Here is a 23341-nt window from a genome sequence, read left to right as displayed (position 1 = left end):
AGGGTATTTGCCACTCCGTCATTGAATCCTGAGTAAAATGGGGCAGATGGTAAAAAATCAGCTGGAGATTTAAACCCTCACTGGCGGGACATGAGGTCACGTATGTGGTCACACAATATGTTAATTGTTTAAGAGATGTCCATCATACGAAACAGCCGTATACCGTTGTTTTGCCGACGTTTGTTTCATGCAAAAATTCCATCGAAGAAAAAGCTCATCAACCTATAGAAGGGGGGAATAAAAGCGGTAAGGAGGGGGTTGGGGATGGTTAGAAAATGTATGGAAGGAGGGGCTTGGGGGTGAACCCCCTGAACCACCCCAAATATAAAAGAAAAAAAGTTTTTTTAATGGAATTTTGACAGAAAAAATTCCATCAGGAAAAAATAAGTCGGCAAACAAACATAGAAACGAAACAGTCATTAAAAAATGGGAAAATAAACGTATATATGCGTGTCAGAAATTATATGTATGTTATGTGTGCCGGTATTCAAAACATCGCAACTGAATTTGTGTGTGTGTTTATCTATCAGTTTGCACAATAAATATAGTGTACATTTATGAATGTCATTTACATATATACATCTGGTTAGTGTCGAGATATGCGGGCAAGGTGGTTTGAAGGTTGGGTAATCGTGGGGGGAGGAAGGAAAATGCCTGGTCTTAAATAGTTACCCTGATTGACTTGCTTTAAACTCAGGGGTTTGGAGTGGAGAGCATCCCAGTGGTGAGGGGTCAATATCTTCCATTGTGTGCATTCTACGAGACCAAAACTCTCTCCGCAGTTTGTTGCACGGGTCTTCCTTGGCGTCAAGAAGTTGAAGAACTGCACTGGTGTACTCCAGTAGATCAGTAGACGCGTCCCTGAGAATGCCTTTTGGGAGGTGTGTGCCTATTCCGAAGATAGAATCACGATAGTGTAATTGCTAATGGATTGGAAATGCTAGTCAATTTCAGGTTAGTTGATCAAGGGTTCCCCACTACAACAACTCTTGCTTCAGCCAATGAAGTCCTGCCTTCAGGAATGCATAGGCCTTTCTTCCTGGTGTGTGACACTGTCAGAGCAGTTGATTTAAATGTAACTTAGTTTCTGCCCAAAAGGTGTAGCAGGACCTTTGATTCTGTTGGCTTATTTTATTTGAATCCCTCAAAAAAGCTTAGTTTGCATCTCAGTGACATAGAGCTATCTTTTTCCAGATGCAGTGCAACAATGACACCAACACAAGGCAGTGGTGTTTCACTTGTACATAAAGTGGAGAACACTAACATATTCAGCTCTAAGAGAGTATCCCCATGGATTGGAGACATCATGCTTTGTTTTTACTGTATTTCAGTTCTCCTGGTCTTGTCCTCAGTCTTGCTCATTCACATACATTGTATAACTGACTGAACTCTTCCCCACTTCACAGATCCACCTTTCCAGCATGCACTTTGGAGTAATCTTGTGCAGTTGCTAAAGATTGTGCACGGCACACACAAATGCACTAAAGTCTGCCTCTCTTGCAGGAGCCAAATTCAAAAAGTATCTGGGCCATTCCGCTCATGTGACTAACGTTCGGTGGTCACATGATCACCAGTGGATCATTTCGATTGGCGGGGCGGACCATTCTGTCTTCCAATGGAAGTTTATACCTGACAGGAAGCTAAAGGACGCTCTCCACATAGCACCCCAAGGTGAGTCATTAAGCAGGATATTTAAGAGTGTGGAAATGTTTTGGTTTCTTGCAGGATCGCCAAATATTTGCCGCACCAGGGCGCTACATAAGCATATAGCGGTAAGGCTTAAATGTAGAGTCATAATAAAGCTCTGATTTAAAAAAAAAAAGCCGAAAACATGCTAATGATATGCTTGAGCTTCATTCGCGCACAGTCAGATGTGCAGAGCCAATCAGGTGCAAGAGAACGCAGGGTTTCTTTACCGATAAACAACCGGGTTCTCAGCCCTTCCCGAGAACCTAGAAGGAAGCAAGGGTCATTGTATTCCCAAAGGCCGGCAAACCACTTAGGTATATTGTGAACTGCCGCCTCATCAGTCTGCTCTCTGGATTATTGAAGCTCCTTCAGAAGGTCCCATCCCCCTTCTCAGCTCCTTCGCATCTGAAAGAAATCTACTAACAAAGGAACAGTCTGGATTTCGAAAGGAGCATGCTACGACCCATCAGCTGCTGAGAGTGGTGTACACCATCAGCCAAAGACTCAACATCAACAAGTCCATGGGAATTGCCTTCTTGGATTCGCCAAAGCATTAGACTGAGAGCTGCACAAGCTGATCGGCCTGGGATTTCCAAACTACCTGATGAAGAGGATTGCAAGCTACCTGGGTGACCACATCTTCCCTGTCACCATGCGGTCTAAGATGACCTCATCACGTCCCATCCGAGCAGGCGTGCCGCAGGGATCAAACATTGGACCCTTCCTGTTCTACATCTCCACCAACGACATCCCGACGGATCTCCACAAGACCGACCTGGCACTGTATGCGGACGATGTTGCAGTCATCTCCCAGTCGTTCAGCGAAAAGGAAGTGGGGAAAAACCTGCAAGCTTCATTGGACGTGATCTCTGCGTAATACCGGTATTGGCAGATAGCATTGAACACCAGCAAGACAAATCCCACACTGTTCACCAGAAAGAAGATCAACGAGCACCCGCACATCAACCTCAACAGGGAGACCATCAAGTGGGAGAGCAGCAGCCGCTACCTGGGTGTGACCCGGGACAGCAAACTCAACTGGCGAAGCCATATCGAGAAGACTCAGCACAAGGCATCAGGAAAGCTGCCAGTCCTGTACCCACGCCTGAAGACCAAGTCCATGCTCCTCCAGAGAAAGATCAACAGCTACAAGGCGATCATCAGACTTACCCTGATGTATGCCTTCTCTGTATGGATGATCTGCCAGGAGCAACACTGTATGAGTCTTCAGAAATTCCAGAACAAGGAGATGCATGCTGGCTTTCAGTGATCTACAAGCACATAAAATAAATAAAATAAAGGCCCTGCGGATAGCGGCTGGAGCTCCACTCTTCACAGGGACAGCTGACCTTCAAAGAGAACTGGGCATCGAGATGTTGAGCGGACATCTAGCAAAGCTGACCAAGAACCTCTGCCAATGACTGGATCAAAACGCAAACCCTCTGATCAGGAGACTCACCGCCACCACTGCAAACGCTTTTGACCGCTACCCGTGGCTCATCACGGTGAAGACACTGTGAAACCAGCCTTACTGTGACAAGTCCACACAGATCATGAAGAAATACAACCCACGACTACACACTCAAACCGAGAGGATGGAGTAATGAGGCTCAAGCCTCGGTATCCAATAATCACAGCTGATGGATGCAATCTGTCAGCAAGAAGAAAGAAGCAGGTTCTCTTGTGCCGTGCTAGTCAGTGGGTGCACAAGATTCTCCCTAGACCCTACTCGCCTCCAGCCTCTACCCACCCCAACAATGTTTCATCCATCACTCGCATGACCATCAACGCTGCGCTGACAAGACATCGGTAAAGAAAAAAAGAAACTTACCATAGTTATAAACAAAGCCCTCCCATGTCCATGGACCCTCTCTTTACTCAGGCACTTAGCTTGGGTGATTAGCCGTTACCTCAAGGGACGGCCGACCGATGTGGGTTTTATCACCAGAGTTCAGAGTATTTTCACTAGATTTTACAATAGTTTGACATCATGGTAACGAGGCTCAATGTTGCGCCATGAATTTTCACCTATCAGGACAATACAAACATATTTTAACCTCACTTGTGTGGTCCTATTTTGATTTTTTCTTTTCTCAGAAAGTTTGGCAGACTCGAACAGCGATGAGTCTGACTCCGATCAGTCTGACGTTCCCGAGCTGGACTCTGAAATTGAGCAGGAGACGCAGATCACGTATCGTCGGCAGGTAGGTTTTTCCCGGTCATGGCTTCTGTCATCGCAGCCTTGTTTCAGTAACAAGTGTCGGATGCTGCATGAAAGTAGATGTTTGTTACCCCACTTAGTTAAATCCCTCTTCATGGGGTCAATGCAGCAGGAAAACCGTATTGATTCAGAACTGTTGAAGGGTAATAGGAAGAAGGGTTTCTTGGCTCATTTGCTGTAGAGAAGTCTACAGTCCTCACTCAGGAGTTCTTTCACAGGTGATTGTAGTGTATAACCTCGGAAAAGCCATAGTGATACATGAATATGCCATATATATACTAAGCCACTGAGTGGGGTTTCAGTTGGGATCTTAGATTTCAATAATAACTGTATGTGAGTTTTAATGTGGAAGTTATGTTGCATTTAATTCATTTTATAATAGTTTTGTATTATTTATTGTTTTGTACTATTATGAAATTTGACTCGATTCCGAAATGAATAAAAAATAAATATATATATACACAAACATCCAGAGCAGAATTGGTACTTTATCCAGATGGATAAAGGCCTCTGTGGGCCAACATAGAGGCTACGCCTATCTCCACAGTCCAGCCGTGCAGATGGGCGGAGCCTCTACGTTGACCCACAGAGACCTTTATCCTGATAAAGTACCAATTTCGCTCTAGTTTTTGTATGCAGGTATGAGTTTGGCATCGCGCAACTGCTTCAAATATATATATAAGCCATTCCCGGCGTAACATACGCTGTTCTAGCATATCTTAAAGGTCAATATTGGTCGGTAATTCATAGGGTCACTTCTGTTCCCTTTCTTAAATATCGTGATTACCACTGATCGGTTCCAGGAAGGGGGCGTAGGTCCCTCTAACTTATTAATGGTCAGTGAAAAGGCTAAACATACAGGTAACTGTCTTCTTTTGAATTTGAAAGGCATATTTGCATCAGATGAAATGAGAGGTATGTGCGGTATAAGAACAGTACCTAAGTTCCATCGATCACACGGGCCTCTATGAGGTGTCTTTATAGACGCATAATTGTCAACCCTGTTCCATTGCAGAGTCCTCATGATGGCATAAGATTGGGAAGTAGCATAATTACAGCACTTACTTTCAGTTTTAGCTTGTGAGGAGACATTCGTCCTACAACGTTTCGCTCTTTGGAGACTGAAACGTTGAGCCAGTAATTAAATGTTCATTGACACTGGAACCGCTGTGCCATGTGTGAAGAGAATTGGGGATGGAAACAAGTAACTTGGAATTATTGCAAATGTTTGCAATAGTGGAAGGTGAAGGTGGCCGCGTAGAACCGTGCTCATTCTGTTTGTTAAAATGATAGCTGTTGTTGAATTGGAGGGGCACACAGAGGTGCACTTTGCCATTTGGACAGCAGAGGGCAACCTAACACTGATAAATTCCAGCGATGGCTACTAGGTGGCGTTGTGGAATGTGTGACTTGGCTCAAATGAAATTTCCTACTTTCTCATTTCAGGTGAAAGGTTTCATTTAAAACTTTTTTAAACCCACCATAACTTTCTTGGTGTTGTGAAAACATGGTAAAATGCTCCACCCACAAGACTGTCAGGACTATACTGCACTGATAATCCCAAATAATGGTGAAGCCAGGTATGTAGTTGTCCTGGCAGTTGTGCAAATGTCTGGCTTGGGTTGATTAACCTATGTATAAAGTAGCACTGCCCTCTTAGACAAAGACAATTTCCTTGAAAAAAAGGTTTGCATTTGAGCTCATTTGCATACCCATAATGCCTTGTGGTTGTGTCTCAGAACTGGAGGTGAATTTACAGCGATGGCTACTTTGTGGCATTGTGGAATGTGTGACTTGGCTCAAATGGAATTTCCTACTTTCTTATTTCAGGTGAAAGGTTTTATTTAAAACTTTTTTAAACCCACCATAACATTCGTGGTGTTGTGAAAACATGGCAAAATGCTCCACCCATAAGGCTGTCAGGACTATACTGCACTGATAATCCCTGATAATGGTGAAACCAGGTATGTAGTTGTCCTGGCAGCGCCTTGCAAATGTCTTTCTTGGGTTGATTAAGCTTTGTATAAAGTAGCACTGCCCTCTTTGACAAAGACAATTTCCTTGAGAAAAAGGTTTGAATTTGAGCTAATTTGCATACCCAGAATGCCTTGCTGTTGTGGCTCAGAACTGGAGGTGAACTTCCAGCGATGGCTACTAGGAGGCGTTGTGGAATGTGTGACTTGGCTCAGATAGACTTTCGTACTTTCACATTTCATGTGAAATGTTTTTTTTTTCAACCTTTTTAAACCCACCATAACTTTCTTGGTGTTGTGAAAACATGGCCAAATGCTCCAACCACAAGGCATTGTCAGGACTGTACTGCACTGATGATCCCTAATAAGAGTGAAACCAGGTATATAGTTGTCCTGGCAGCCTTGCAAATGACGGACAATAGTTAATCTATTTAGAATGGTGGATAGCAGAGTGCTCATTGCAGAATTTGGAAGTAGGCTCCTGTAGCCTGGGATAAAAATACCCACCCACTTTAATGGCTACCATGACATGACTTGATAGGACTCAACAAGCTACTCACTGCGTTCTCCTCCCTGTTCCTCCAGATGCGTTGGCATGCATTTCCTCTTGGCTGTGAGTCATTAGATGTACATATTTCATGTATGGCTGATAGTCTGTCGTACCATAACCTGCATATGGTAAAACAAAGGTGTTAGCTTGAGGTTCTACCTGCCCAGATTTGCTTGGTTTTTTGCTTGTAGCAGAAACCTCTATGGTGATGAGTTGGACGTAACGGCCGGAGACAGCTAAATCTTCAAAAACCCTGCTAATGACCTTAAAAGAATATAAAGTAGCGATTTTTACAGCCAAAACAGACTTTTTAACTAAAATGTTTGATACAGTGAAAATCACTCTAGAGAATTATTATCTGTAATTACTAACTTCGTTCGGCCAAATGACGTCTCTTCGGTCAGGGAATCTTCACTTGGTCAGGCATATTTTTTTAATGCGTTCTTTTGTAACAAAATCAAACTAACTCAGGAACATATCTCCCTAAACAAGCAACCAGACCTAGATTTAGGATCTAGCAATTCTGATTAGGGAATTTTGATGAAAGCAGACTCTATTTCTAGTGCCATGCCTTTTGACTTTAAACCGGTCTCAGAAGAATTTATTCTTGCTCTGTTAAGGGCTCTTAAACCTACAAATTACTCACTTTTTTATGTACCTGCATCTACTGCAAAATGTTTGGTGGCAGACATTGCCCCATTTTTGACTCACTTTGTAAATTAGTCCTCAGTTCAAGGTTCAGTCCCTTTGGATTTGAAAAAGTCTATATTCTCACCTATATTGAAAAAACCTACCCTTGACCTGCATAATTTGCTAAATTATCGCCCGGTTGCAGGTTTACTGTGGCCCGGTAAAATCTTCGAGAATGTTGTTACAGTCCAACTGCAGGGATACGTTGAAAAAGAGCCCCTTTCGGACCCTCTCCAATCTGGTTTCTGCCCATAATTTGCGATAAGGTCTGTTTTCAGTCATACACGGATGACACTCAGATGTAGGCTGGGCAACGTGGAGGAGCCATTCTCAAGGGTAAGTCTTTGTTTAGAGGAAGTTAATAGTTGGATGTCCACTAATTGGCTCCAACTTAATATGAATGAAATGGAGGTTGCTCTGTTCGGACCAAAACAGCGGCTTAGCGAGGATACATGTCCTCTAACACCATTCCTGGGATCTGAATTGAAGTATGTCTCTAAGATCAAAAATCTTGGCTGCATATGACACATACCCTCAGAAGCAAAGGCCAAATTGGGGCCAAGGTGCTGGCCGTTTTCTACTCTTTGCGCCTTTTACAGCATGTGCTCCCATTTGTCCCTGAGACGGACCATGGGGGAATGGTGGGAGATTTGGTGGGAGATTTGGTAAAATCACAGCTAGACTACTGTAACACCCTTCTAGTGTGTGCTCTGGCCAAACAAATCCATCAACTGGCTGGCAGTGGAGGATAGGATTAACTTCAAGATTGTGTGCATGATATACAAATTTCTGAACAACATTGCCTCCTTATATCTGGCAGAGAAGCTGAACCTCTACCTACCAACCTGGGCCGTTTGATCTGGGGACAAGCTGCTTTTGTTTATTCCCCCTTCCTCCCGTGTATATAGAGGAGACCGTAGATTTTCTTTGCATGGACCCAAATTATGAAACAACCTTACATGGGAGATCAGGAAAATGTAGTCTTTTCACCAGTTCCGCAAGCCAGATAGAACTTGAGTATAATTACTTAGATAAGCTTTCTTGAAACTCGTACCTTTTCATGGTTCTCTTATATGTCAATTGCAGCTAGATACGATTAAGTTTCGTTTTGTTGCGGATTATAAAACCTTCAATCAATCGATCTGCTTTTATTTTTTCTATCAACAAGGAAAATATTTTGGTGATGTTTTTTTATTAAACCTAAACAATCCTATAAACGAAAAAAGAAAAGGCTGGTTTGGAAATCCTATAGAACATCCACATATAAATTTGGAGACCCTGTAGTTGTTTACTATTTACAATAGAAGGGGTAGCTGTGTAATGTTAGACCTCACACTCTCTAACTCGCTTAAGTTACTGGTCTGCAATTTCGAACATTCACACTCATTGTCCAACGCACGTCTCACCACTGGTGTGCTTCTTCTCTCCTACAGGTTTACAAAGAAGATCTACCTCAACTCAAGGAGCAATGCAAAGAAAAGCATCGTAGCGCGACCTCAAAGAGGAGGGAGAGCGCCCCGCTAAACAGCATACGCCTGCACTTTGTTCACGGGTAAGAAACGCAAGTCAGTTCCTGCTATTAATTTCCTGCAAATGTCCACTTTCTGAACTGGGAATAGGTGAGTGAATGTTTGTCAGAAAACATAACCTCTTCTTGTATTGTCTGAAGCCATCGAAGAGTCACTGAAACTAGAATTAAGTGCTTATACAGTAGCTCAGTGTTGAAAATGTCAATAAGACTGGGTACCTTTTAGTTTCACAAAGAAGGAGGGTACAATGTCAACAAATTAGCTGTCTCGGATGTTGCATAAGCTGATGTAGTAGATCTCATGGTCTACCTGCCTCTTTCTTCTGTGAACTGCCTTGCCATCTAGTGGGGCCATGCTTCCATCTGGTGGTGAAACTGTTTGATGAAACTGATTCCCACAGACATCAGAATACACATGCATCATCTACAAGGCAGTCGCCCTCAAGTCTCCAAGCTACCTTGCTGAGAAGCCCAGCATCTCCAGAGGCCTGTGCTCCACCAGATGTAAGGAGAGGGGATGGCTTGACCTCAGCTCGAGCAAACAAGAAAGAACAAGGTGGCAGGCCTTCTCTGTCTATGCCCACAGACTCTGGAACCTCCTCCCCGTCAACACCAGACTTGCCCCCACACTTCTACATTTCAGGAAGGAGCTCAAGAGCGTCCTCTTCCTCTTCAAGAAATTACTCCTCCCTAATACCTAGATAAACACACCTTCCTCTCCCCACCTAACTTGAGGCTGGACAATCTGCTTCCCACTGTTTCCTCTCCTAGTTGTGTGACGATCCCTTTCTGCCTATTGTCCTCCCTCCCCCGTTGTTAGTTCGCCACTCCCTTGTAACTCTGCTTCCCTCACTGTGTTCTTCCCCTTTGTTTGTAAAGTGCTCTGTTGTTTCCCAAAGCTAGGTCCACGCTCAAAAAAGATGTACGTTCAAAGGCCTGATGCACATGGACTCGTGATTTCCAGCCGATCTGCAAAGAAATGTCTAAGCATGGAAATGTACGAAAGGTACTTTGGAGAACTACTGGTTCAGTTGATTTGGTCGAATCTATTTGGTCATTGGAGAATTGGCTGAATTTGTTTGACAGGTTAATTTTCCTATATATATATATATATGTATATATATATATTTATACGGGGAGACCGCCCACAGCCCTCCCCTTAACACCTCTACATTAATTATATCCCTAAATCCACCACCCACATATATGCAGCAAAATGCGTTAAATAAATTGCGACCAATTCTCCTGCGACCAAATCTCCAGCGCAGTAATCTGCCAATCCCACTGGTTCAAGGAAGGATTTTATTTGTTCTTGACCCCTGATCCCACCTGCCGGCAATCCGACCTCACTCCTGATAACTGCTCCTTTGGCTTACGCAACACAGTCCTGCTGCACCTTGTGCCTCCTTCCGAAGTCCTATTAACCTGCTACACAGTGCTCTGCTGCTGATTGGAAGTAGGTCTGCATGCCATCAATACCAAAAATAAATAATGACATAATCAAATCTACCATTTCATTGTGCAATACACATTCTTAGCAATAGGTTGTTGACGCTGCACTGAGAGTTATGTGACGAATAGAGGAAATGTGTCCCTTCTCCCCAAGGGGGATCCCCTTCCTGTGAGACTAGGGGGGGAGCTTGCTCTTTAACAGCCTCCCTAGGGGCAAGTGGGACCTCCCCGGGAGAGACTCCCCGGTAGGGGACAAGGACTCCCGTTCCCCGGAGGCACTCCCTACATTGGCACTCACTATGGCATACATGAGATATCTTTGAATTCCAGAAACCTCTTTACATCCAAACTGGGATGAAGAAACTCTACAGAGATGCCATCATTTTTATGAAAAGGATTGACTATGTCCCTTTAAATAGAAATAAACAATCCACTGAGACGAGTACATCTTATAACATAACCTCAAGGAATAAAGAGAGAGAGGAAAGTAGACGTTGTCATGGGAAGGCCCTGAGGGACGTGACACCTGCAGAATCAGAGAGCCTGCAAGTTTCAAACTTGCTCCAGCATATCGAGCGGAACGCTAATGTTGCTGCATGGCAGCAACGAGAGAATCCAGCAGGGCAGGAGCCCGAAAATAGATTGCAGCAGTACCACAGGGAAACATCCGTGGTGGACCCCTGGTCCAAACAACTTCACACAGACCATTGTGAAGGGGCAGCACGGTCCCAAGTTCAAAGACCGGAGCACCAAAGTGAGACAAGAAGCCAAGAGAAGAGGAGAGACCGTGAGAAACCATATGTCAAAGAAGGAAATTAATCGGAGGTCGACAGCAGGCAAGAAGGATCCCGAGGACCTGACTCCAGAAGACGTTCTCCTTTGAGAAGAAGGCAACCGGGAGGACTGGAGTCGTGGGTGGCCTCGAAAAGAGGAGATCGTTATATTGTAGATCTAACTCGTTGGAGTACCAATTTGGAAACACAGTTAATCTTGAGGAAAGTCTGGAGAAAGAGTCAGAGCCCAAGATGGGAAACTACTGAGAAGCTCAATACTGAGAGAGAAGATCGAGTGATTGTATTACCCTGGTAAAGGGGGAGAGAATGAAGTGAATGCAAAGTGTAACCACTCGAAAGTGCAAGATATTAAGAAGAAATAGAAAAGTCAGTGACAATAATACCTTGGGAAAAGGCACAAACAGTGCAACAGATACAAGGTTGGACAGGTCAAACAATACTGAACTTTAGTAAAGGAAGGGGGCTAAAAACTCCACGCCAGGAATATAACCAAGAGTATATTGAGAGCTACAGCCAAGAAAGTGAAACTTTTAATTAACCCACAAAAGAGATTGCACAGAGGAGAGGAAATTTCCCAAGCCCATTGGAAGAGTTACAGAGACTGATCAAAGAAGTAACAAGAAGATATTTAGGAATCCTAAGTAATTGACAGATCCTGAAAATGTCACCTGAGGGTCTGTGTCTTCCTTCATCCAGACCTTGAAGGAAATAACGTGGAAACTGGTAGAGACCGATGGGAAGAAAAGGAACGTGATGATACCCTGGGCCCACTTTGCCATCAGGAAAACACGTCAAGGTTCTCTGCGGTATTCGCCCTTTATGGAAAGAACCCCTGCGATGTCCCCAATTTCTCAAACTGTAAAAACATCTAAAATCACTCATGAAGGCACTTCCACGGCTGACTGACGAGCACATTAGCTAGCAAGGTAGGTAGGGAACTGCCATAGTGATAGGGAAAGTTAATCCTTAAAAGTCGTACTTTTAATAAACCATCCTGACAATGTCACCTGAGAGTCTGTGTCTTCCTTCGGATTAGCCACAGTTAGAACATCCAAATCCTGTGGTAGAAACAGTTGAGGACCATCTTCTGCCTACTGTATTCTCTTATACAGGATAGAATTGACCGCAGATATGTGCCCACGTTTCTGTTATGCCATGTGTCGTGGGCATGTCCATGTACAACATTGTATCATATCCACTGTTTTGCTCTTTCGGTTTTTGCAACGATCAGGTGGAGTATGTAAGTTGAATTTTAAAATGATATATTGGTTAAACAGGGATCAGTCAAAGCATTGTAGAAAAAAAAGCTGTGGTGCTTTTAAATTCCCCCATTAGCAGGTCATGAATAGGGGCCTTTTGTTTCCACTATAAGCATTCTCTGAATTGGGCAGGCTTGCCATTTAAAGGTCAGGGCAGGAGCTCTCAGAGCAGCTAGTCATCTGCTTGAACATGTATTAAGCCTTGTGGGAATTTCATTGGTGCTTTTCCTTCTAGAGCCCCCACGTGCTGGGTTTGACCTTATCAACAGGGGGGATGTCTTTTTCTCATTGTGAGATTTCTTTATTCTATATTTTTAAATGAAAACCACACAATCTGAAATGAATGCACATCTCAGCATGTACAGAACTAGCAGAATAGCCACAGATTGTGATGCAGTCACTGGTAAAGTAGAGTTGAAAAGGAGAAAGAAAAGACTTAATATGCTTTGAACTTGGTTTTCTCGGATCTTTGACTTTATTTTTGTAGTCAGGGGGGCTTCAACTGAGGTTCACCTGCTACTTCTACACTTTCTCCTACATTATCGTATAGCACCAACACTCCTGTACCACCTGCCCTGTTGCAACCCTTGCCCTGATTGAGGTTCCATTTTCACGAATTGCTATGGACATAGTTGGACCCCTAGAAACCTCCAAAGATGACTCCTAATTCTGGCCATAGAGTGATTTTAGCACCCTACACTAGTGTTGTGGAGTAGGCGAGTGGCAACTGGAATTTAGTTTTTCTTATCCAAGGGTGCAGTCGATTTTACAGCATTAGTAACTGATTTACCAATCCCTTTGAGGATTGCCAAGATGAGGCAAGCTTTGAGGAATCCCAAGATGTCGTCACTTCCCATGAGGCTAGGGTCTACCCGATAGTCCCCCTGGGGTGGCACTCAGCGGGTGGATGCCTCCCCCCCCATGGGACTAGCGACGACCTGGAGAACATGGTATTCACAACACACACACACCTCCTTCCTGCCTCCTTCCTTGCCTCCCTCAAGCATCCTCTCCTATGTATGTTTGTAAGATCAGCGAAAATCTTGTTACTGTGACGAGGAAGAGTAGACTTGACTCCATTGAATGGCCACTGCATTAAACTGAGACGAGGAAGCAGCGTGGAGCCAGCATGAATCATCACCAGAATCGGATTTAACATTCTAGCTTTCGAAAACCCAGAGGCTTAAAGATGGAGGAAGGACTGACACAGGTGTCAGACCCTCCTTGGAGGCACTGTGAGCGAAGCACCGATACCGCAAGCAAAGCTAAAGCTGCTGACCATGACGCACTCTGAAGAATTACAGTGTCCGTCACTGGTCTGCCATGCACCGGCAGACCAAGAACAGAAGTAGAAGAAAGTCCAGGACGAGACCCGCCAATCAGATGGTCAAGCAGAGTCACGTAGCTCGGCTCCAGTGAAGTGCTGCAGAGCCACGGGAAGCAGCGCTAGAACCGAAGAACCTGCCAAACCACATGGTCAAGCAGAGACATGCAGCCCGGCTCCATTTAACTGCTGCAGGCCTGTGGGAGACAGCTCAAGGACCGAAGAACCAGAGAGGAAGCTGTCGAAAGCTTCTGGAAGACCAAAACCGATTAAGAGGACGGGAACTCCCATTGAAGGTACAGGGGCTGCCTGGGTCCACAGAGGGAACACAAGAAACCATCTTGAGAGGGTTTGGGACCCAGAACTAAATTATAAGAAAGTATGGGCAAAGTACAATATCTGACAGGATAGTGAACTGGATATAGTAAAAGTTGAACAGCGTGAAAGAGAACGGGCCAAGGACCCGCAGGTGACCGAGGAGGAGGTCCTCAACTGTGCATCTTCTTTGTGGCAATGCCTGATAGGGAAGTCTACCAGGTCTGCCTACCTGAGCTGCTGACAAGGCTCACAACGAAAATAGAACATGAGAAAGGCCAGGGAAAGGGAGACGTTCCCCGGGTGTGGTGAACTGCCGCATAAAGCCGGAGAAAGGCCAGGGGAAGGGAGACATTCCCCCTGGTGTGTTGAACTGCCACATAAATATGGAGAAAGGCCAGGGGAAGGGAGACATTCCCCCGGTGTGTTGAACTGCCACATAAATGTGGAGAAAGGCCTGGGGAAGGGATACATTCCCCCTGGTGTTGAACTGCCACATAAACCCTGAGAAAGGCCATGGGAAGGCTAATATTCCCCCTGGTGTGTAGAACTGACACATAAAGGCTGAGAAAGGCCACGGGAAGGCTAATATTCCCCTTGGTGTGTTGAACCGCCACATAACGCCTGAGAAGGACCAGGGAAAGGGAGTCCTTTCCCCTAATGTTTTGAAGTGCCATATAAAGCCTGAGAAAGGCCAGGGGGAGGGCGACATCCCCCCTGGTGGATTGAATTGCCTGTTAAGCCTGAGAAAGGCCAGGGGGAAAAGGCATTCTCCCAGCATCCACAAACGGTGACAAAAGCCTGAGAAGGGCCCGGGGAAGGGAGACTTCCCCCCAATGTCTGTGTTCTGTGAAACCAAGAACGACCAGGGGAAGAAGCCATACCCCCCTGGTGTTGTATACCGTAAAGCCAGGAAAGAGCAGGGGAAGAAAACCATACCCTATGGTGTTGTGTCCCGCGAAACCAAGAAGAAGAAAGCCTGGTGAAGGGAGTCCTTGCCCTGGAACCAAATAGTGAGGAAAGCTATGAGCAATAAGGAATGATGTTTGAGTTGGGACTTTTGAGTTTGAACTGAGAACTTTACGGCATCTCAAGATGGAACTGTGTTTGATTTCCTGGAAAGGAACTGAAACCCGAAGAAGGGAGTCATTCTCTCTGGCACAGTTCCCACTTGCCAATTTGAACTATAAACCATCCAGAAGAAGGGGGCCATTCTTCTGGACCAAGAAGATCACCACTTTTCTTAGTTTAGTTTATAGTGTAAGGCAGCGGTCTCCAACCTGTGGCTCTCCAGATGTTTTGAACTATGACTCCTATGACCCCTCACTATTGACTATGCTGGCCGTGGCTGATGGGAGTTGTAGTCCAAAACATCTGGAGAGCAAAAGGTTGCAGACCACTGGTGTGAGGGGTGGGATTAGGTTTTGACACAGGACAGTGGGCTATCTACTTTAGACGGACATTCTGACAGAATCCTTAGTGTTTTGTTGATGCAGGGAATCCCCTCTTAGTAATAGGGCCAGGAAGGGGTTTTCCATTACTTCCTCACAAACAAGTCGTTAGCAACAACCATGTCACCTGTGTGTCAGCCTCCTCCCTGCGCACCCTTAAAAAAACTGCTGTTGTGTAAACATGGACTCACTCCCAGCCCAGCCCTGCACATTCTGTAGTGGCTTACACTGGTTCTTGCCCTAGACTTGCCCTAGACAGTCAAAGACACAAACTGTGTGAGTTGGCTTGAGTGTTTGGTGGTTTTTAGAGCCAGGCTGGTTGCCAAACCCCCCCTTGTGTGCCTTCCTTTTGTGTGGCTGGAGGGTTGTCTTAGGCCAACCCATGGGTGATTGTGCTTATCTAGGGGTGAACTTATAGACTCCTATGTTCTGCTGGAGCCTTAACTGAATAACGTAAGGTTTTGCCATGAAGCAGTATTACCCACTTTTGCAGAACATCACTTTCACCGACATTTATTTTTTTCCGGCACTGTTTGCTGTTTTTTTACCACAAAAATATAGATGGTAAGTTAGAGTAAGGTATGTAGAAGGGGGTGTTTGGATTGGAAGAGGGGACGTGGTGGGTCTTTCCCCACTTTTTGTGGCTAAAAAAGCATTCAAATCAGCGAAATAAATTCAGCAAAATTTCCTTTCGACAAAAAAACCGCAAGGAATGTTCATAGATCCCATTAGGCTAGGCTACTGAATTTTAGGACCCGGTTTGGCCATACTGTCTTTTGCTCTGGTCCCACCTTTTGGCTGCTGGACAAGCTTCCTGGGCTGGACCACGCCCTCCTGCTGATCCTCCGTGCTGGCTGGATCAGATGTCCCATCTTGAGACTGTTTCTGGGCCATTTTACTGCTATCTTCCTATTTTATCCTCCTGGACTAGCGCCTTGAGTTCGGAAGCCTCCATCGACCAGAAGGGTGGTGGGACACAGCTGTCCCACCTCTATTCTTCTTCTGGGCCATTTTGAGTCCCTTTACTGTTGCCCCTGTCATGGGACCATTTTCTGCTGGCAAGCTGTTCCCTTTTGTCCTTTGCACCCTCCAAATCCATCTGGTTGGGTTCCTATAACTTTCTGGTGCCTTCTTTATTGCTGCTTGTCTGCTCCAGGCTGGAAGGGCATCGTCGTAGGAAGGCAAATTATAGCAGGGTGCAATTCCCAGGTTGTCAAGATTCTGTACCTCAACCTGTGGCGGAAGCCTTTTACTCACCGGGTTGTTTTGCTGTTCCTTTGCCAAGTCCTGAGAAACTGGTTCCGTGAGTATTTATCCATGAGTTCTGGGCTGCTTATTGGGACTTAGTAGAATAATTGTATTCATTATTTGGATTTTCAAGCAGGTGTCACGTGGGACCAGTGATGGTGGGATTATGCATCTTGCCCTCAACAATGATTCGCCATTGACTTACACTGGCCTGAATCCTGCTTCCTGGGTCTTCTGGTTCTCGGACCTGGAACCAGAACTACGTGTCTGGGTTTTGTCTTAAGTCATCTGGGTGTGTTGAACCTTTATCCGCATGTATTGGATAGAACAGAGACTTACCTGCCTTTTTATCCATAGCCGTGGCTCTGTCTATTGGAATTGTGCGGTTAATTCCTAAGGGAACATTTCCTACATAGATCTAGGTCTCAAAGCTGGGAACAAAAGGCCAACTATGCAGATTCCAGGCCAAAAGGGCTGCACCTGTTGGGTCGGCAACTTGTTCCCAGCCCTTTCCCTTTCCTTATCGGGGGACCTGCTCCACAACTCCTTCTCTGCTGCGTGGCCCTCCCCACCCCACTCCTTTCGACCTGCCCCCGATTTACCTTCTGTGGGCTCTGGCTTCCTCCGTTCTCAGTCTCCAGGCCTTGAACCTGGAAGCCCTACGCTCAGCACATCGCGCTTCTCTGCACAGGCTTTTGTGCCTCAGGCTTCTGGGCCTTCAGACCACGAGCATCCAAAATCCTTAAAACTCAAGTAAAATGAGCCCCCTAGAGTCCCTAGAATTTTCTACAAGAGGCAATAATTTTAGTATTTACCAGGGATGTAGTGTACATTTGTAAATCATTGCATTCTCCTCCTGCCATAGGGCAATGTGTGGATTGCAGTGTTTAACTGCTCGTTTTGTATCACTGGATTCATTGGCATGAAATTAGACCATTCCTGTGCTGTATTGTGAGCCTGCATTTTGTTTTTAGAAGTTTACTGTGTCTTACTATATGTTTTATTTAACCCAAAGTACTTATATGATCTTAAAAGTTATTCTTTGTCTAATTTTCAAATGAAGCATATTTTACAGTGTACCAGTGTAGTATATTCTCTAAGGATAACATTTGGTCTAATTGCACCTCACTGCCAGCCTGCCTCCTCCCTTGAGCGATGCCTTATTGCCCTGGCATTGCTACCCTGAGAGAGTTTGGTCTAACCTTTGGTAGGGATCCCTGTTTTGCTAGTAGTTTACATGGTTTCACAGTACTCATCAGAGGGCTGTGGAAAAATCTCCCTAACACCATGCCTCCCTTAAGATCTCTTAGGTCTCTTAATAATCCTTGGATCTTGTATAAACCATTGCCTCCCCAAAGAGCCAATGGCTCTCTTAAGACTGGTCACTCTCTTGTGAACCTTTTGCTCTTTTGCGAACCTTTGGCTCTCTTGCAAACCTTTGGCTCTCTTGTGAACCTTTGGCTCTCGTGCAAAGCCTTGGCTCTCTTGCTAACCCTTGGCTCTCTTGCTAACCCTTGGCTCTCTTGCAAACCTTTGGCTCTCTTGCAAACCTTGGGCTCTCTTGCAAACCCTTTGCTCTCAAGCAAAACCTTGGCTCTCTTGCAAACCCTTGGCTCTCTTGCAAACCCTTGGCTCTCTTGCAAACCTTTGGCTCTCTTGCGAACCTTTGGCTCTCTTGCAAACCTTTGGCTCTCTTGCAAACCTTTGGCTCTTTTGCAAAACCTTGGATTTTCTGTGAACCCTCAGCTCTCGTGCAAAGCCTTGGCTCTCTTGCTAACCCTTGGCTCTCTTGCAAACCTTTGGCTCTCTTGCAAACCCTTGGCTCTCTTGCAAACCCTTGGCTCTCTTACGAACCCTTGGCTCTCTTGCGAACCCTTGGCTCTCTTGCAAACCCTTGGCTCTCTTGCAAACTCTTGGCTCTTTTCCTAACCCTTGGGTCTCTTGCAAACCCTTGGCTCTCTTGTGAACCTTTGGCTCTCTTGAGAATCTGTGGCTCCTTAATAAACTTGGGGCTCCCTTATAAACTCAGGGCTCTCTATAAACTCTTGCCTCTCTATCAACTCTGGACTTTCTATGAACCCTTGGCTCTCTATCAACCATTTGCTCTCTTAAGACTCCTTTGCTCTCTTGTGAACTCATGGCTCCTCTATGAAAGTTTGTCTCTCCTAATAACCCTTTGCTCTCTTAAAGCCCTTCACTCTCTCTTAAACACCTTTGGCTGCCTATGATCCCTTAGCCCTCTTATGAAGCCATGGCTATCCTATGAACTCTTGGATCTCTTAAACGCCCATGGCTCTCTTAGAAACACTTGCTCTCCATGAACCCTTCACTATTACAAACCTGTGGCTCTCTTATGAACTTGTGCCTCTTTATGAACCTGTGCCTCTCTTATGAACCAGTGCCTCTCTTATGAAACTGTGGCTCCCTTATGAACCTGTGCCTCTCTTATGAACCCCGTGGCTCTCTTATGAACCTGTGGCTCTCTTATGAACCCGTGACTCTCTTATGAACCTGTGGCTCTCTTATGAACCTGTGGCTCTCTTATGAACCTGTGGCCCTCTTATGAACATGTGGCTCTCTTATGAACTCATGGCTCTCTTATGAACCTGTGGCTCTCTTATGAACCCATAGATCCCTTATGGACCCGTGGATCTCTTATGAACCTGTGGCTCTCTTATGAACTCATAGATCCCTTATGAACCCTTGGCTCTTTCGGACCCTGTCAGAATGGGAGGCCATCGATAGTTGGGATTGCCCAGCTCTCCTCTAATATCGTCTAATTGTTGTAGGGTATGCCAACGCTAGCTCTCACTGACCTGGTCTGTGGCCCCTTCACTGAAGAAAGTTACCTCAACTAAGTCAAGCAAGCCAAGCTTAGACTCCTCCTTAAGAAGCCTGTCTTTGGTTATTATAGGTATTTACAGGCAGGTGTTCTCAGTAAAATAACTGGACAGACAAAAATTTCAATGATAAGGCTTTTACCTTTAACACATTCTTTCACCCTTTTTCGGGATGCTAAGTCTCTGCATTATTGTCCTTTGCTGACTCAGAGCTGATTGTCATCAGGATAAAAGTATTTCGCAAAACGTGTTTCTTGTTTGTTCCTTTTTTTTCAATGGGAACTAGTCCAAAACCAATTGTAGACTCTGTCTATGCTTTGTGGACTTTGTCTCCTTCATAGATCACCCAGTCCATTCACAAATGGCCGTAGGACACCATGAATCCAGACAGTTCCTTTGGTTTCCAGTTTAGGTTTCTATGCAGTGTTTCACCTATTTACTCAGCCCATGCCAAGTACTATCCTGCAAGTTATAAAGTCTCTTGAACCACAATGGACTCCTGCCTCACACTTGAACTGCAGGTCAAAGCCAGCATCAGACGCTTTACCAGCTCTTCACTGTGTGCTGCATCCTGCCTTACCTACCATTCACCCACAGAACCATGACCATGATTTCACTTGCACTATCCAGAGTAGACTTATCTAAGAGCCTCGGACTCTCGGACTACCTGATGAGAAAAATACAAAGAATCCAAAATGCAGCAGCAGGATTACTCCTCAGTTTGAGGTGATGTGTATAGATCACACCAGCATTAAGTACTCTCCACAGGCTGCCCTTCAGGAAAAGAATCCATTTCAAAACCTTGTGCATTGTCTTCCGCGATTTGTGGTTGTTTTGCCACGGCTGAAATGTTTGTGACGGAAATAATTGCATGAGAAATGTACGTTATACAAAATTGTTTGTACATTTTACATTCGGACATCCATGGTAAAACAACCCCAAATCTATAGAAACCTTAACCCCCCCATGCCCACAACTCCAACACACCCCGACCCCCCTACTTAACTGCCATTCTGATGCACTGTGTTCCTGCAATGCTGGCTCCCTTTCACTTTTGTGATCGGGAACCGGTGCCTCCGGGTCCTTTTCTTTTTTTTCTTTATTTTGGTCGAGTCAGCTGCGGGGTGTCCCCTTCAACCACCGCTCACTATCCTGTATAGTGAGCGGGGTGTTGCAGTGGACACCCCCGCAGCCCCTGCAGCCTTTTTCTTTTTTTTGTTTGTCGGCTCAGCTGCAGGGTTTTCCCCCGCAACCCCCGCTCCCTATACTATACTGTATAATATAGTGAGCGGGGTGTTTCAGGGGACACCCCCGCAGCCTTTTTTGGTCGGTTCAGCTGCGGGGCTGTCCCCCGCAAACCCTGCTCGCTATACTGTACAGTATAGTGAGCAGGATGTTGCGGGGGTCATCCCCACAGTGGCCGCAGACTTTATTATTATTTTTTTACCTACACCACCAAATAGATACTACAAAATGTCCTTCAAACATTTATTCAGTAGGACATTTAGTAGAATTTATTTTAGAACTTTTGGTGGTGTAGTTCATTTAGATTTGGTCATTTTTGCCAAAACCTCCTCGCTCCTACCATGAAGGTGGTCCCCACTCCTTCAAAAAGGATGTTCCAACACCACCTTCCATCCAGAACACTAAGGTCAAGCAACACATCACTTGTCCCCGTCCCCAGATTCATTAAGAAACTACGAGGAGGATCCTCTTTCTGGTTGCCGGCATATTATGCTTGATTTCCCTTGCTCATGTTTAGACCCGGGAGGATTTCTTTGGGGTTTGAGGAAAAGGGAAGAAACAGACAAAGACGGTCCAGGAGAAGAGGATTCCATTGAAGTTCTGTGCTAGTCTCTGTTAAGGATTTCAATCAGGCGTCACACCCTGGTCTCAGCCTAGTATGCAGCGCATAACTGAAATGCTTATTTCTTTATATACAGATTCAATATTTGAGAGATACACCACTTATATCACACCCCCTTTTCAAATACCCCGGGTCACGATGGACCAGGAACCAGGCTGGTTGATAACGGTAATATTTATTTATTTATTTAAAATTTCAAAGAAATCATACACCTTATAATATGGGGGAGCAATCACCAATGTGGTGACAATAACAATAGGAATGGAGGCGATACTCTTAATTCAACCCTTTAGCAACACAGATAGAAAACACGAGGGAATAGAAACACTTTTTGATTTTCGGAAAGATAGTACTCAAGTTAGGATTTCCCCCTGCAAAATTCCCTCAACCCACAAATAATCACTTCTGAATGAATATAAGGAAGCAGCAAGTTAGGACTATGAATCTGGAAACGGAATTCAAATCTAACTTTCCCTCCTCAAATGAGAGTGGAAAACGGATTTGAAACCTTTACAATGTTAAAAATGACACTCGCAAATGGCTGAAGCGAACAATGAATGTGTTTAAAAATCTTGAAACAAATACAATTTTTCACTGGAGCAACACTGGAAAGATACTAGCAATCAAGCTATGGATTGAGCAAAAGCATATCATTTGAAAATGAATGGAAGATTGAAAACAGTTCCTAATAAAATGACACGTGGGAACTTTTGCAAATATTTCGATTCCTGGCTGGAATTAACCAAACGGTTTTTGATAAAACAGTTGAAATTCACTGATTTTTAGTTGGGGTGTAGCTATAGATCTTAGGTACAATCTGGAAGTGAAATTAAGTTTCTAGCTATTAAACTGAGGGAGATAGGCAAGATAGAATGAGGTGTGTTTTTGGATAAAGCGGGTAGTGAAAAACAGAAAAGCGGCTTTAAAATGACAGTTGAATTTTACTTCAACTAGATTTAATTGCTAAAAAAGAGAATGTCACCAGTGAATCTCTGCAATTACGCGGCCATTGTAACCCTTCATGTGGTGTACCCTGTTTCCTTCATGGAAAATTAATTTATTTAATCAAAATCGCTAATGGCTTATGTTCTATACAAAACAAAAATGAAGAGGTAAATTGGTGCTGACGCTGGGAATCAAAGGCAGGGTTTCACAGATAATGCTGACAATTTTAACAAGATATTGGGGTCAGACTAAGATAGCTTAGAGACTGGGACAGAACAAAGCAAGGCAAGGTATACTATGGTTTTCTATGGTTCCGATTAATACTCACAGTCCACTTTTTAGTTTTTGGTTTTTGGACAGTCCAGGGTTCTGGTCACTACACGATAAGGATCTGGGTAAGACAGCTGGGCAGTTCTGGTCAACAGAGGGCACTGGACTGGTCACTGGATACTACAGATCAGCTGGATGGCAGGTTTGCAGCGGGCATGCATTTAGTGAGCAGCAAGCCAGGTTAATTCAGGATGCTTGCCAAAACACCACCGCTTTTCCCTTGGTTATTGGGATTACTTTAGAATTGAGGTCTAGCTGAAGCAGGATCAGCAATGCTTGACCTTGTGGTTGGGATCTGAAGTCTAGATGAATAAATGCAAGATGAAGACAGGAACAGACAGGAACAGGACGCCGGCATAGGAAATCAGGAATCAGTGTGTCTCTGTGTGTTGTCAGGGGCTCTTATTTATAATGCCTAGTGACATCATCACAGTATATGATTTACTACACCCACCTCTATCAACCGGATTGGGCAAGGGTAATAGTCTCCGCCTAGCTTTTTGCTGGTTGGATTTCATAAAAATGATGTCAGGTTTATGGGGTGAGTTTTACAGTGTCCAGAAACCTCCCACTGAAACTAAAATCTAATTTTGCCATAAACATATATTTACCCAATTGCAACCTCTTAGCAAATCAGATACACAGGTTACATATTTTGTGCATCACATTTCAGTCCAAACCTCCATTCCGTGAGGCCTGGTTTCGCTCCTCTACCAGTTTTTCATGCTGTTCAATGGGATTTATATCACTCAAAATTCTACAACTTTATACAGAGGTGGGATTGTCATTAGGGATGTATGTACAACATTTTTTGTTTGCAACATTAATACTTTCCTTGGAATCTGTCATATTCTGTAACTTCTGT

At 44.6% G+C, this 23341-nt stretch overlaps 1 protein-coding gene across 1 annotated transcript in view; it reads left to right on the top strand.

Annotated features, from left to right (window-relative positions):
• EML5 (EMAP like 5) overlaps nucleotides 1-23341 on the top strand; it is a 772681-nt gene that overhangs the window by 450184 nt on the left and 299156 nt on the right. Inside the window, exons 11-13 of the mRNA XM_069637955.1 lie at nucleotides 1504-1671; nucleotides 3787-3893; nucleotides 8557-8675. Coding sequence (XP_069494056.1) covers nucleotides 1504-1671; nucleotides 3787-3893; nucleotides 8557-8675 — 394 coding nt within the window. The remainder of the gene's footprint in view (nucleotides 1-1503; nucleotides 1672-3786; nucleotides 3894-8556; nucleotides 8676-23341) is intronic.

Source organism: Ambystoma mexicanum, chromosome 14 (genome assembly GCF_040938575.1).
Source record: "Ambystoma mexicanum isolate Mex_15411 chromosome 14, UKY_AmexF1_1, whole genome shotgun sequence".
Classification (NCBI taxonomy): domain Eukaryota; kingdom Metazoa; phylum Chordata; class Amphibia; order Caudata; family Ambystomatidae; genus Ambystoma; species Ambystoma mexicanum.
This window is presented reverse-complemented; position numbering and strand designations above follow the sequence as displayed.